At 39.2% G+C, this 15758-nt stretch overlaps 1 protein-coding gene across 1 annotated transcript in view; it reads right to left on the reverse strand.

The window, feature by feature from the left end:
* CATSPERB (cation channel sperm associated auxiliary subunit beta) overlaps window positions 1–15758 on the reverse strand; it is a 115765-nt gene that overhangs the window by 79239 nt on the left and 20768 nt on the right. The window contains exons 5-6 of the mRNA XM_061159685.1: window positions 11924–12019; window positions 1269–1418 (exon numbers count right to left, since the gene is read on the reverse strand). Coding sequence (XP_061015668.1) covers window positions 1269–1418; window positions 11924–12019 — 246 coding nt within the window. The remainder of the gene's footprint in view (window positions 1–1268; window positions 1419–11923; window positions 12020–15758) is intronic.

Here is a 15758-nt window from a genome sequence, read left to right on the forward strand (position 1 = left end):
AATCTATTACTTTATCATGGTAGGGCAACCTATTGTGCTGTTTTATTCTTTAAAATCATGTTTGTTAGTCATGTTGCTTTAGTCTCCCACATGAATTTTGGAATTGGCTTATCAATTTCCATATACACAAAAATACAGCTGTAATTTTTCTTGGATTTGTATTGAATTGATTGATAAATTTTGAGAGAACTAACATTTTTACATAAAATCTTTTTTAGTCTCTTTTTATAGCCTTCATTAGAATTTTATAATTTCTACACAAGCCTTGCAAGTCTTTTTTGGTTTATTTCTAGGTCCCTATTAGGTTTTATCACTTTCTGAATAGGAGTTTTAAATTTATAATCTTTAGTCAGTCTTTAGTGGAGTGGTTTTTATATACTGCTGTTTGTCAATTCCATAGCATTCCCATACTACTTGTTCTGATAGTTTGTCTGTTGATTCTTTTGGATTCTTATATAGATAACATATAATCTATGGGAAATAAAATTTGCTTCCTATCTTTTAGTTCTTTTATTTTTTTTCCTTTAGAAATATCAGATTTGGGGTCACTGAAGTCATCAATAACCTAAGAAAAACAATCTAGAATAAGACAATTAGTAATTGAAATGTGTAGGATGCTATTAATTATAATAATAATAGAAAAACACATAGCAAAATAATGTGACACCTCAGAACAACTTAACCTATTTACGTGTGGCAGGAATAGAAGAAGGATTAGAACTTCAATGAATTATCTCTGGGAAGAAAGAATATATTAGTGGAGGACAGAGTATCAAGCGGGGCTTCCCTGGTGGCTCAGACGGTAAAGCATCTGCCTGCAATGAGGGAGACTCGGATTTGATCTCTGGGTTGGGAAGATACCCTGGAGAAGGAAATGGCAACCCACTCCAGTATTCTTGCCTGGAAAAGTCCATGGATGGAGGATCCTGGTAGGCACAAAGAGTCAGACAGGACTGAGTGATTTCACTTTCTGATAAATCTTTTTATCCTCTGCTGTACAGAAGCAGTGGGTATTTCCAAACATAAATCACCAGAGTATCAAGGAAATTTGGAGAGACATTAAAGTTAGTAGTAACATGGCAAAATGTCACAAAGAAAAAGTTTATCACACTAGCAAGCAGACAAGGGAAAATGACAAAGTCCTTAGGTATTTTTAGGAAAATTTCCACTCCATTATGCCTTCATGTTTAACTTGTACTGCCAATTAAACATAACTGTCATATAATACAAAATGCCATCCCCAATTCTGAATGAAGTCACAAACTCACCATTAAATGTTGTGTTCATAACGAAGCCAAGTAATGCCACATCATTGGCACAGGGACACTTTGTCGTTTTGAGATCTACCACATGTGGATATAATCGCTGGATTGTTCTTTTATTCATCATAGTCCCAAGTTTCCAGTGAAGGATAGGTTCTGTGGAAATGAAGTTTTAGTGTTTAAATTACAGCAGCACTCTTGAAAATAGAACATTACTGCTTTATTTTTTTCTGTCTTTTTTAAAAATTAAAAAAAATTTTAATTGAAGTATAGTTGATTTACAATGTTGTGTTAATTGCTGTTGTACTACAAAATGATTCTGCTATACATACCTACCAACATATATATGTGTGCATATACATATTCTCTTTTACATATTCTTTTCCATTATGGTTTATCACAAGGTACTGAATGTAGTTCTCTGTGCTATACAATAGGACCTTGTTGTTTATCCAGTCTATATGGATACCCATTCTATATGAATTAGAAGTTTGCATTTGTTAATCCCAAACTCCCAATGCATCCTTCTACCCTCTCCCTTTGGCAACCATCAGTCTGTTGTCTATGTCCATGATTCTGTTTCTGTTTCATAGATAGGTTCATTTGTGTCATACTTTAGATTCCACATATAAGTGATATCATATGGTATTTATCTTTATCTTTCTGACTTACTCCACTTAGTATGATAATTTCTACATGCATGTTTCTGCATCCATGTTCCTGCAAATGGCATTATTTCATTTTTTTATGGCTGAGTAATATTCCATTGTGCACAGGAGTGGTGGCTGCGCCAGCACAGGAGCAGCCAAGAGGAACTACCCCACGTCCAAGGTCAGGGGCAGTGGCTGAAAGGAGATACTCCATGTCCAATGTAAGGAGCAGTGGCTGCGCTTTGCTGGAGCAGCCATGAAGAGAGAATCCACGTCCAAGGTAAGAGAAACCCAAGTAAGATGGTAGGCGCTGAGAGAGGGCATCAGAGGGCAGACAGACTGAAACCACAATCACAGACAACTAACCAATCTGATCACATGGACCACAGCCTTGTCTAACTCAATGAAACTAATCCATGCCGTGTGGGGCCACCCAAGACGGATGGGTCATGGTGGAGAGGTCTGACAAAATGTGGTCCACTGGAGAAGGGAATGGCAAACCACTTCAGTATTCTTGCCTTGAGAACCCCATGAACAGTATGAAAAGGCAAAAAGATAGGATACTGAAAGATGAAATCCCCAGGTCAGCAGGTGCCCAATATGCTACTGGAGATCAGTAGAGAAATAACTCCAGAAAGAATGAAGGGATGGAGCCAAAGCAAAAACAACACCCAGTTGTGGATGGGACTGGTGATAGAAGCAAGGTCCAATGCTGTAAAGAGCAATATTGCATAGGAACCTGGAATGTTAGGTCCATGAATCAAGGCAAATTGGAAGTGGTCAAATAGGAGATGGCAAGAGTGAACATCGACATTCTAGGAATCAGCGAACTAAGATGGACTGGAATGGGTGAATTTAACTCAGATGACCATTATATCTACTACTGTGGGCAGGAATCCCTTAGAAGAAATGGAGTAGCCATCATGGTCAACAAAGAGCCCAAAATGCAGTACTTGGATGCAATCTCAAAACGACAGAATGATCTCTGTTCATTTCCAAGGCAAACCATTCAATATCACGGTAATCCAAGTCTATGCCCCAACCAATAATGCTGAAGAAGCTTAAGTTGAACAGGTCTATGAAGACCTACAAGACCTTCTAGAACTAACACCCCCAAAAGATGTCCTTTTCATTATAGGGAACTGGAATGCAAAAGTAGGAAGTCAAGAAACACCTGGAGTAACAGGCAAATTTGGCCTAGGAGTACAGAATGAAGCAGGGCAAAGGCTAATAGAGTTCTGCCAGGAGAACACACTGGTCATAGCAAACATCCTCTTCCAACAACACAAGAGAAGACTCTACACATGGACGTCACCAGATGTTCAACACCAAAATCAGATTGATTATATTCCTTGGAGCCAAAGATGGAGAAGCTGTATACAGTCAGCAAAAACAAGACCGGGAGCTGACTGTGGCTCAGATCATGAATTCCTTATTGCCAAATTCAGACTTAAATTGAAGAAAGTGGGGAAAACCACTAGACCATTCAGGTATGACCTAAATCAAATCCCTTATAACTATACAGTGGAAGTGAGAAAAAGATTTAAGGGACTAGATCTGATAGACAGAGTGCCAGATGAACTATGGATGGAGGTTCATGACATTGTACAGGAGACAGTAATCAAGATCATCCCCAAGGAAAATAAATGCAAAAAAGCAAAATGGCTGTCTGAGGAGGCCTTACAAATAGCTGTGAAAAGAAGAGAAGTGAAAAGCAAAGGAGGAAAGGAAAGATATACCCATTTGGATGCAGAGTTCCAAAGAATAGCAAGGAGAGATAAGAAAGCCTTCCTCAGCGATCAATGCAAAGAAATAGAGGAAAACAATAGAATGGGAAAGACTAGAGATCTCTTCAAGAAAATTAGAGATACGAAGGGAACATTTCATGCAAAGATGGGCTCAATAAAGGATAGAAATGGTTTGGACCTAACAGAAGCAGAAGATATTAAGAAGAGGTGGCAAGAATACACAGAAGAACTGTACAAAAAAGATCTTCACAACCCAGATAATCACAATGGTGTGATCACTCACACTCATCTAGAGCCAGACATCCTGGAACGTTAAGTCAAGTGGGCCTTAGGAAGCATCTCTACAAACAAAGCTACTGGAGGTGATGGAATTCCAGTTGAGTTATTTCAAATCCTAAAAGATGATGCTGTGAAAGTGCTGCACTCAATATGCCAGCAAATTTGGAAAACTCAGCAGTGGCCACAGGACCGGAAAAGGTCAGTTTTCATTCCAATCTCAAAGAAAGGCAATGCCAAAGAATGCTCAAACGACCGCACAATTGCACTCATCTCACATGCTGGTAAAGTAATGCTCAAAATTCTCCAAGCCAGGCTTCAGCAATACTGTGAACCGTGAACTTCCAGATGGTCAAGCTGGTTTTAGAAAAGGCAGAGGAACCAGAGATCAAATTGCCAACATCCGCTGGATCATTGAAAAAGCAAGAGAGTTTCAGAAAAGCATCTATTTCTGCTTTATTGACTATGCCAAAGCCTTTAAACTGTGGGAAGTTCTGAAGGAGATGGGAATACCAGACCACCCAACCTGCCTCTTGAGAAACCTGTATGCAGGTCAGGAAGCAACAGCTAGAACTGGATATGGAACAACAGACTGATTCCAAATAGGACAAGGAGTACGTCAAGGCTGTATATTGTCACCCTCCTTATTTAACTTATATGCAGAGTACATCATGAGAAATGCTGGGCTGGAGAAAGCACAAGCTGGAATCAACATTGCCGGGAGAAGTATCAATAACCTCAGATATGCAGATGACACCTTCTTATGGCAGAAAGTGAAGAAAAACTAAAGAGCCTCTTGATGAAAGTGAAAGAGGAGAGTGAAAAAGTTGGCTTAAAGCTCAACATTCAGAAAACTATGATCATGGCATCCTGTCCCATCACTTCATGGGAAATAGATGGGGAAACAGTGGAAACAGTGGCTGACTTTATTTTTTTAGGCTCCAAGATTACTTCAGATGGTGACTGCAGCCCTGAGATTAAAAGATGCTTACTTCTTGGAAGGAAAGTTATGACCAACCTAGACAGCATATTAAAAAGCAGAGACATTACTTTGTCAACAAAGGTCAGTCTAGTCAAGGCTATGGTTTTTCCAGCAGTCATGTATGGATGTGAGAGTTGGACTATAAAGAAAGCTGAGTGCCGAAGAATTGATGCTTTTGAACTGTGGTGTTGGAGAAGACTCTTGAGAGTCCCTTGGACAGCAAGGAGATCCAACCAGCCCATCCTAAAGGAGATCAGTCCTGGGTGTTCATTGGAAGGGCTGATGTTGAAGCTGAAGCTCCAATATTTTGGCCACCTGATGTGAAGATCTGACTCATTTGAAAAGACCCTGATGCTGGAAAAGATTGAGGGCAGGAGGAGAAGGGGATGACAGTGGATGAGATGGTTGGATGGCATCACCAACTCAGTGGACATGGGTTTGGGTGGACTCCAGGAGTTGGTGATGGACAGGGAGGCCTGGCGTGCTGCAGGTCATGGGGTTGCAAAGAGTTGGACATGACTGAGCGACTGAACTGAACTGAATATTCCATTGTATATTAGTACTGTGTCTTCTTTATCCATTTATCTGTTGATTGACATTTAAGTTGTTTCCATGTTTTGGTTATTGTAAATAGTGCTGCTATGAACATAGGAGTGCATATATCTTTTTGAATTACAGTTTTGTCTGGATTCATGCCCAGGAGTGGGATTGCTAATAACTGGTAATTCTATTGTTAGTTTTCTGAGGAACCTCTATACTGTCTTCCACCAACTGTGTAGGAAGATTCCACCAACAGTATAGGAAGGTTTCTTTTCTCCACACCCTCTCCAGCATTTATTATATGTAGACTTAAAGAAATACATTTATTTATTTGGTTGTGCTAGGTCTTAATCTTTGATTTTTGTTGTGGCATGAGGAATCTAGTTTCCTGACCAGGGACTGAACCTGGGCCCCCTGCATTGGGGGCATGGAGTCTTAGCCGCTGGACCACCAGGGAAGTCCCTGTAGCCTTTTTAATGATGGCCATTCTGACCAAGGAGGCTTCCCTGGTGGCTCAGATGGTAAAGAATCTGCCTACAATGCAGGAAACCTGAGTTCGATCCCTGGGTCAGGAAGATCTCCTGGAGAAGGGAATGGCTACCCACTCCAGTATTCTTGCCTGGAGAATTCCATGGACAGAAGAGCCTGGCAGGCTATAGTCCATGTGGTCACAGAGTTGGACATGACTGAGCAATTTGGATTCTCTCTACACCATTCTGACCAATGAGAAGGTACCTTATTGTAGTTTTGACTTCCATTTCTTAAACAATTCATTATTTCTTTCTTTTAAGGGGTTAAAGAAATCATGTAAAGGAACTATTCCATTGTTTAAAAAAACGGGTGTATCACCTCATTTTTCATCAGTTAAAAGTAGGTTGATTCTTATTTTCCAAAGCATTGAGGAATGAAGGTTAATTTCCTTGAAGGGGGCCTGGCAAGGTCATACAGCAGAAGAGCATGTGATGTGGGAGATACTGTTTTGAACATCTTTGGGAAATACAATTGGCCACAGGATCTATCCCTAGAAATGGAATTGTTGGATCACAGGGTTTGCACATTTATAACTTAGAGAATAACTTCTGCTTTGAAAGGCCCCACATTTCCTTTCTGTTCACTTTCCCAATCCCATAGAGACAGCAGGAGATATATATATAAATGAGAATAAATCTGGAACAGCAACAGAGAATGGGGAAAGTTGTCATCAGTGGCCAAGACACTTAGAGGGATTTCTGGAAGATACCAAGGAGTCAGGGACAGACTAACAGCAAAAACCAGTCAGAGGCAAGACATTTCCAGCCCTTCAATCCAGCAATCTATTTGTAGATATACAAAGGGTTGGAGCTGGACAAAGTCAAAGTTTAAAGCATGAGAAATGGGAGAATTTATTTTTCTGAAAAAAAAAAAAAAGAGAGAATATAAAAAGTAAGCCAGGACAGTTTGACAGAGTACTGCTGTCTGAATTTCAAAAATAGTCAAAGGACTTTTAAGAACAGAGATACTGTCACTGCATAGCTGTTTATATTTCTGCAACATGAATCTCCTCATCAAATTTTCAGTAAAGTCTGCTATAAAACCAAAAACTTAGTATATATTTCAGTTTGGGCAAAGTAAGAAAAGGAACTAAGTTTCCATCTAGGCTGACATAGTGTAGCAAGAAGGAAAAGAGACTCAATTTATAACCAAATTAATTCATTCTGAAATTCAAAGAAATCTGGGGCAAGGCGGCTGACTTTCTAGGTTGTAGCATGTGTGTACAGACAATTAATGACCATATCTCAGAGGGCAGGGAGATTTGAACTTGCATCTGGAACATGACTCCATTGACTTGAAAATGCCTCTTTACTGATGTACTGTATTTTAAGTGTTTTAGGAATGAAGGCGTGATTAAAAGCCTTGACTGGTGAAAAGCTATAAAGGAAAGAGAAAAGTGACTGATGTGAAGGTGACTGGTGATTGGGATTAACAGCAATTTTAGTGAAGTGGTCTGAGCTGTGAATCAAAGACTAGGAAGTAAAGATAATACTTTTCAACATCGCTTTTGAATTTAGTAATGAATAAAGATTCCCAGCTGTAACTATAGCCTTAATACTTACTGCCACTTCCCAGTGTTTTCTCCCCACATCTTCAGCATCTCAGTAAATGATACTGTCATCTACTTGATTGCTCAAGTAAGAAATCTAGGATTCATCCTTAGTATCTGTTTCCTTCATCCCCATTCCACCTGGAGGTCATATCAGCTCTACTTTCAAACTGGATCCTGAACACTGTGATTTCTGACTGTCTCCACTGCTCATCCCAAGTACTCCAGACCATCTCCTGTGTGGAAAGTGGCAACAGCTGTCCACCAATTTCCTTCATTCCATTCTTGCCATCTGCCCTCAAGAGTCAGTTCTCTACGTGGCAGCTAAAGTGATACTTTTAAAAAGAACAAATCAGTATCACTCTCCTGCTTAAAACACTTCAGTGGCTTTTCATTATGATAAGAATAAAATCCACACTTTACTGTGACCTCTGCCCATCTGTCTAAGCTCATTACACACCACTCTGTCATCTACTGTGCTCCCACAACACTGGCTTCCTCTCAGTTCCTCAAACAGATGAATCTCCTTTCTGTAACTGGAAACTTTAAGAACTTTTAATTTTCCACAGTGGCTGCACCAGTTTACATTCCCACCGAGAGGGCACAAGAGTCCTTTTCTCCACATCCTCACCAACACTTGTTATTTGTTGACTTTTTGATAACAGTCGTTCTGACAGGTGAGGGAGTAGCTCATTGTGCTTTTTATTTGCATTCCCTGATGATTAGTGATGCTGAGCATCTTTTCAAGTGCGTGTCAGCCATCTGCCTGTCTTCAATGGAAAAATGTCTGTTTAGTTTTTCTGCCCATTTTAAAAATAAGGTTGTTTTTATATGGGTTCTTTGTATATTTTGGATGTTAGCCTCTTATCTGATATATTGTTTGCATATATCCTCTCCCACTCAGTAGGTGGCCTTTTTGTTTTGTTGATAATTTCCTTAACCCTGCAAAAGCCTTTTAGTTTGATGAAGTCCCATTTGTTATTTGTTTCCTTTGTGTGAAGAGGAAGATCAAAATAAATATTTTGTAAGCTGATACCCAAGAGTGTACTGCCTCCATTTTCCTCTAGGAGTTTTATAGTTCAAGGTCTCACATTAAGTCTTCAGTCCATTTTTTAATTACTTTTGAATATGGTGTGAGAAAGTAGTCCAGTTTGATTCTTCTGCCTGTAGCTTTCCAGTTTTGCCAAAACTAATTACTGAAGAAGTTTTCTTTCCCTGCACTGTACTTCTTGCCTCCTTTGTCATAGATTCATTCACCATAGAAGTGTGGGTTCATTTTTGGGCTCTCTTCCTTTCCACTGACCTATGTGTCTGATTTTTGTGCCAGTACCAGAGTTTTAGTTACTATAGCTTTGTAGTACAATTTAAAATCAAGGAGCGTTATACCTTTAGCTTTGCTCTTCTTTCTCAGGATTGTTTTGGCTATTTAGGGTCTTCTGTGTTTCCTTACAAATTTCTAAATGATTTGTTCTAGTTCTGTGAAGAATGCCATTGGTATTTTGACAGTGATTGCATTGAATCTGTAAATTGCTTTGGGTGGCATGGTCATTTTAGCAATTTTAATTCTTGTTTTTTTTTAATCCATTCAGCCACTTGTCTTTTGATTGGAGTATTTAGTCCATTTAGAGTAAAATTATTGATAGGTATGTATTTATTACCACTTTGCTCATACATGATTATTTAAAGTTGATAATCTCTTAACTTTGATGATAGCTCAAGTAGGTCTGACAGAGGTTCTTTCCTGGTTACTGCCTCTGCATTGGGACTGGGAGCATGTGAGTTTGGTGTGTGTCCTTTAAGAGCAGAGTCTCTGTTTCCTACAATCCTCTGGCTCTCCCGCACACGAGCTGCCCTGGGCTTCAAAGCCAGATGTTCTGGGAGCTTGTCTTCTCTGTACATCAGTCTAGGGAGCCCAATGTGGGGTTTGGACACCTTGCTCCTTAGGGAAGACCTCTGCAATTGTGATTATCCTTCCATTTGTGGGTTGCCCACATTTTGGCTCTATAGTGACTCTACCCCCGCTCCTACTCATCTTGTTGTGGTTCCTTCTTTAAATGTTTACTTGTGGGAAATCTTTTCTGCTAGCCTTCTGTTCATTCCATAGATAGTTACTCTGTAAGTAGTTGTAATTTTGGTGTGCCTATGGGAGGAGGTGAGCTCAGGGTCTTCCTGCTTCATCTTGGCCCCGAATCATCATTACTTTTCTTAAAGCTACCCAGGTGACTCTTTCCATAAGATGAAATATTTATTTACTTTTACTCTGGGCTTCCCTGGTGGCTCAGAGGGTAAAGAATCTGCCTACAATGCAGGAGACCTGTGTTCAATCCCTAGGTCAAGAAGATCCCCTGGAGTAGGAAATAGCAACCCACTCCAGTATTTTTGCCTGGAGAATTCCATGGACAGAGGAGCCTGGTGGGCTACAGTCCACAGGGTCACAAAGAGTCAGAAACAATTGAGCAACTAACACTTTCACTGTCATTCTGCATTCTACATAGCACTGTATCAAAGTGGGAGCAAAAGAATAAACATGAAAAGGGAAGGTGAGGAAAACGAGGATAAATACAAAATCCAAGACTGAGGTTTTTTCCTGTATACAATAGAGTTACCAAGAGACAGACATGACTTAGTGACTGAACAACAATAGCACTATCAGTTCAGTTCAGTCACTCAGTTGTTTCAGACTCTTTGAGACCCCATGGACTGTAGCACGCCAGGCCTCCCTGTCCATAACCAACTCCCGGAGCCCACTCAGACTCATGTCTGTTGTGTTGGTGATGCCATCCAACCATCTCATTGTCTATCATTTCCTTCTCCTCCTGCCTTCAATCTTTCCCAGCGTCAGGGTCTTTTCCAATAAGTCGGTTCTTTGCCAAAGTATTGGAGTTTCAGCTTCAGCTTCAGTCCTTCCAATAAATATTCACAACTGATTTCCTTTAGGATTGACTGGCTGGATCTCCCTGAAGTCCAAGGGACTCTCAAGAGTCTTCTCCAACACCACAGTTCAAAAGCATCAGTTCTTTGGCACTCAGCTTTCTTTATAGTCCAACTCTCACATCCATGCATGACTATTGGAAAAACCATAGCTTTGACTAGATGGACTTTTGTTGGCAAAGTAATGTCTCTGCTTTTTAATATGCTGTCTAGGTTTGCCATTGCTTTTCTTCCAAGGAGCAAGCATCTTTTAATTTCATAGCTGCAGTAACCATTTGCAGTGATTTTGGAGCCCAGAAAAATAAAGTCAGCCACTCTGTTTCCACTCTTTCCCCATCTATTTGCCATGAAGTGATGGGACCGGATGCCATGATCTTACTTTTCTGAATGTTGAGCTTTAAACCAATTTTTTCACTCTCCTCTTTCACTTTCATCAAGAGGCTCTTTAGTTCTTCTTCACTTTCTGCCATAAGAGTGGTGTCATCTGTATATCTGAGGTTATTGATATTTCTCCTGGAAATCTTGATTCTAGTTTGTGATTCATCCAATCTGGCATTTCTCATGATGCACTCTGCATTTAAGTTAAATAAGCAGGGTGACAATATACAGCCTTGACACACTCTTTTCCCAATTTGGAACCACTCTGTTGTTCCATGTCTGGTCCTAACTGTTGCTTCTTGACCTGCATACAGATTTTTCAGGAGGCAGGTAAGGTGGTCTGGTATTCCTATCTCTTGAAGAATTTTCCACAGTTTGTCACAATCTACACAGTCAAAGGCTTTAGCAGAGTCAATGAAGCAGAAGTAGATGTTTTTTTTCTGGAATTCTCTAGCTTTTTCTATGATCCAATAGATGTTGGCAATTTGATCTCTGGTTCCTCTGCCTTTTCTAAATCCAGTTTGTACATCTGGAACTTCTCAGTTCACATACTGCTGAAGCCTAGCTTGAAGGATTTTGAGCAGTTCTTTGCTAGCATGTGAAATGAATACAATTGTGTGGTAGTTTGAACATTATTTGGCATTGCCCTTCTTTGGGATTGGCTTCCCTGGTAGCTCAGATGGTAAAGAATCTGCCTACAATGCATGAGACCCCAGTTTGATTCCTGGGTTGGGAAGATCCCCTGGAGAAGAGATAAACTATCCATTCCAGTATTCTTGGGCTTCCCTGATGACTTAGATGGTAAAGAATCTGCCTGCAATGTGGGAGATGCGGGTTCAATGCCTGGGTTGGGAAGATCCCCTGGAGGTGGGCATGGCAAGCACACTTTGCAGAACTTTATTAAAAATTACCCATGTATACTGAAATCTTTGCCTCATCAGATTGTGAGCCCTTGGAGTCATGATTATCTCTTAACTATCTCTAGCACTTAGCACAGAGTATAGCATATTATAGTTTACAAGATTTGTTGAAAGAATAATACCACTTTTGCTTTACTTTTACCTACTGGCATTTACCTCGAACAGTATCCAGTAGTGTTCCTTCAGTGGTATAAATATTTAATCCATATTGTAAAGTGATTCTTACTAACCATTCTTCTACAGTTGCAATATCTGAAAACAAAAGGCAAGCAATTAGGTTTTTTTGTACGTCATGTTGGTGACATTTAAGACTATTCGAACCTGGATCTCCTGCATTACAGGCAGATTCTTTACCATCTGAGCCACCAGGGAAGACCCATATGAACATTACTAACAACAATTACCTTTTATTTCCCTATCATTTTGATTGCACTTATATATGTTTTACTATAAACATTTTGATGATAAAATAAGGACAGAAGAATTATGAAGTGATCTTATCAACAGAGTAATGAACCCAGAGAAAAATATTTTAGATTATAATTTTTCTTGAGAGCTGTTGTAACTTGGTAAGAAGCAAATTGCAATACTTCAAGTGAAGTTGTGTAATGCTTTTTGAAAGCAGACCATGGTTAATTAAAATATTTAGAATATCAGAAGTTCCCTGGTTGTCCAGTGGATAGGACTCTTTCACTGCTGAGGGCACCAGTTGAGTTCAATCTCTGGTTGGGCAAAAAAAAGTTAATAAAATTGAAAGGAGAAATAAATCCACACAACTTTAGCTGGTTCCTTCAACACTCCTCTTTAAGTAACTGACAAAATCAGTGAGGATATAGAAAGCTGAATAACACTATCAACCAACTGATCCAATCAACTTTAATAGAACACTCCAGCAAAGTACTTTTTTTTCCAAATGCACAGGGAAGATTCACCAAATGATGATACAAAATATATTCTCAGAATATAATAGAGTCAACCAAGAAGAATCAGTAACAGAAAGATATTTGGAACATTCACAGATATATGGACATTGTACAACAGATTTCTAAATAACAACATGTCAAAGGGAAAGTGACATGGGGAATTAGAAAATATTTTGAACTGAAAGAAAATGAAAACACAACATACAAAAATTTATGAGATGCAGATAAAGCAGTACTGAAGAGAAATATAGTAGTAAAATATTTATATTAAAAAAGAAAGATCTCAAATCAGTTATCTGAAGCAGTAGTAACAGCCTTATAAAGTGTCAAAGAGTAAATATTTAGGTCTTTGTGGGCCATATGGTCTCTGTCTCAACACTTCAACTCTGCCATGGTAACACACAAGCAGCTATAGAAAACATAAATAAATGAGCATGGCTGTGTTCCAATAAAGCTAATTTACAAAGCAGGCAGCAGACCAGATTTGGCCTGGAAACTGTAGTTTGTCAACCCCTGATGTAAAGATTCCCAACTTAAGAAACTATGGAAAAAAAATAGCAAATAGAACCTCAAGGAAGTAGAAGGATGATATAAAGAGTAAAATCAATGAAATGAAGAATAGAAAAACAATAGCCATAATCAATGAAATCTAAAGATGCTTCTTTGAAAGGATCAATAAAATTGATGAATTTATACCACACTAATCAAGAAGGAAAAAAAGATGCAAATTACTCATATTAGAGATGATATATGGCACATCACTACAGACTCTTCATGGTTAATGAAAGAACATCACAAAAACTTTTATGTTATAAATTCAACAACTTAGATGAAATGAACAGGTTTCTTAAAAGATACAAACTGCTGAAACTCACTTCAGAATAAATAGAAACTTTGAGTAGTTTCATATCTATTAAGGAAATTGAATTTGTAGTTAAAATCTCCACACAAAGAAAACTCCACACCCAGAAATCTCCACTGGTGGTGAATCCCAAACATTTAATGGGCTTCCATGGTAGCTCAGATGGTAAAGAACCTGCTGGCAATGGGAGAGACCTGGGTTCAAACTCTGGGCTGGGAAGATCCCCCGGAGAAGGGAACGGCAACCAACTCCAGTATTCCTGCCTGGAGAATTCCACAGACAGAGGAGCCTGGCAGGCTACAGTCCATGGGATCACAAAGAGTCAGACACAACTGAGTGACTTTCACTTTCATATAAAAATTCTTACATAATATAGGGGGGAAGTCTGCTTAACTCATATTTATTTATGTATTTCCCTTTTTAGAAAGCTTGCAAATTTACTTTCTGACCAGATACTTACCAGTCAGGATTTCAAAAATCACAACAAGCAAATCAAACACCTGTGAGATTCTGGGCAGCGCCCTCCTGTGTTTCATTTTGGCAATTAAACCAGGACTCCCTTTCAAAGAAGCTTCTGTGCAAAACACTATACTGTATTTTCTAGAATGAGGTTCATTGTTTTTCCACTTGAACTCACCCACTTGTAAAGCAGACCCCAAAACCAAGAACTCAGTCCCAATATCACCACATAAATCATTTTCATTCTAGCAATTGTACAATTAATGACCCCCCAAACTCCTTTATTTAACAGAATGTTTCAAGGCAAGGTAAAATTTCTCGTAACACCCTTGTCAGCATCTGCCAAATATCTTCTTTAGGAATCAGTTATATTTTACCCTTAAAGTCCTGGAGACGACCCCACCTGGCAAGCAGAGCCAAATCCTACCAGGGAGTAATATGGACAAAGAGTTCCTTGCTGGTTCCAGAACTGCTGTCAAGCCCAGAAACAATAAAATTACTCCTTACTCATAAACACTGTCCAACAAAGAGGCTACCATAAAACTTAGAAGCCCATCTTTCTGCACAGGTTTCTGGATAAAAAAATTTTTTTTAACTTTGTACTTCAGACCAAAAGATGATTATTAAAAAGAAAATCAAGAAGTGGAAACAAGTTTCTAGTAAAAGCTTCCTAGAAGACAGATTCCAATATGATAAAAATGATCTAGATAAGGCCTTTTGTCTAGAGGAATGCAATATTATCAGTCTCTTACACAAGCCCTCCTGAAACTCCTTAGTAGACAACATTTCAATTTCGAAATCCAAGTGAAAATACCTTTGAAACGAAAGAAGTATGTGGCTGGGAAACCATGTGTACCTTGGCGAATATTTTCCTACTCACCAAGAGCTTGGGTTTTCTGGTAGGGTCACCAGCTTTCTGGTCAAAAACATTCTTGAAGTCATCGGGAACAGAGGATTGGAGATTTGGTGTCTAAGCCCGTGTGTTCTGGCTTCCATATCTGGGGTTCAAGAGCCAACAGGATCCTGTGGGACTCATGCAACTTTCCCCAAGGCGATGAAGATTCTAAAGTTCCTAAAGCTCAGTAAGAACTCAAGGCTGGTATCACCTGCGCTGGGTTTCCTTGACCTCTCCCAAAGTTCTGTGCACCCTTGGTTTTCAACTTAAAGCTGAGCACCGCCCCCAATGTTCATCAGCCCCAGCATCCTAAACAGCTGAGCAACTCATGTGAAAAAGCATTACCAGATACCAAAACAAAATAAAAATATTACAAGAAAATAAAACTCCAGACTGATAATTCCAAGAACCCACTAGCCAAATGAGTCCAGCAATACACAAAAAGGATAATGTATCATAACTAAGAGTTGTTTATCTTAGTATTTCAAGGCTGGTTCAGAATTCAACATAAATCAGTGGAATCCTTCATATCAAGAGATGAAAGAAAAAAATCCTTATAATCACCTCAAAAGATGCAGAAAGAGCATTTAACAAAAGTCAACACCAATTCATGAACTCAGCAAATTAGGAATAGAAGGGAACTTCCTTAGCCCAATAAAGCCTAATAAAAAACTTCCTTAGCATCTACAAAATACCTACAGATAACAACATCTTAACCTAATGAGGAAAGGTTGAATATTCTCTCCCAAAGTTGAAAGCAAGGCAGGGATGTCCTCTCTCACCATTCCTACTTAACATTGTGCTGGAGTTCCCATCAGTACAATAAGGCAAAAATAAAGAAGTAAGTACATT

The sequence above is a fragment of the Dama dama genome, chromosome 13 (assembly GCF_033118175.1).
Source record: "Dama dama isolate Ldn47 chromosome 13, ASM3311817v1, whole genome shotgun sequence".
Taxonomy (NCBI): domain Eukaryota; kingdom Metazoa; phylum Chordata; class Mammalia; order Artiodactyla; family Cervidae; genus Dama; species Dama dama.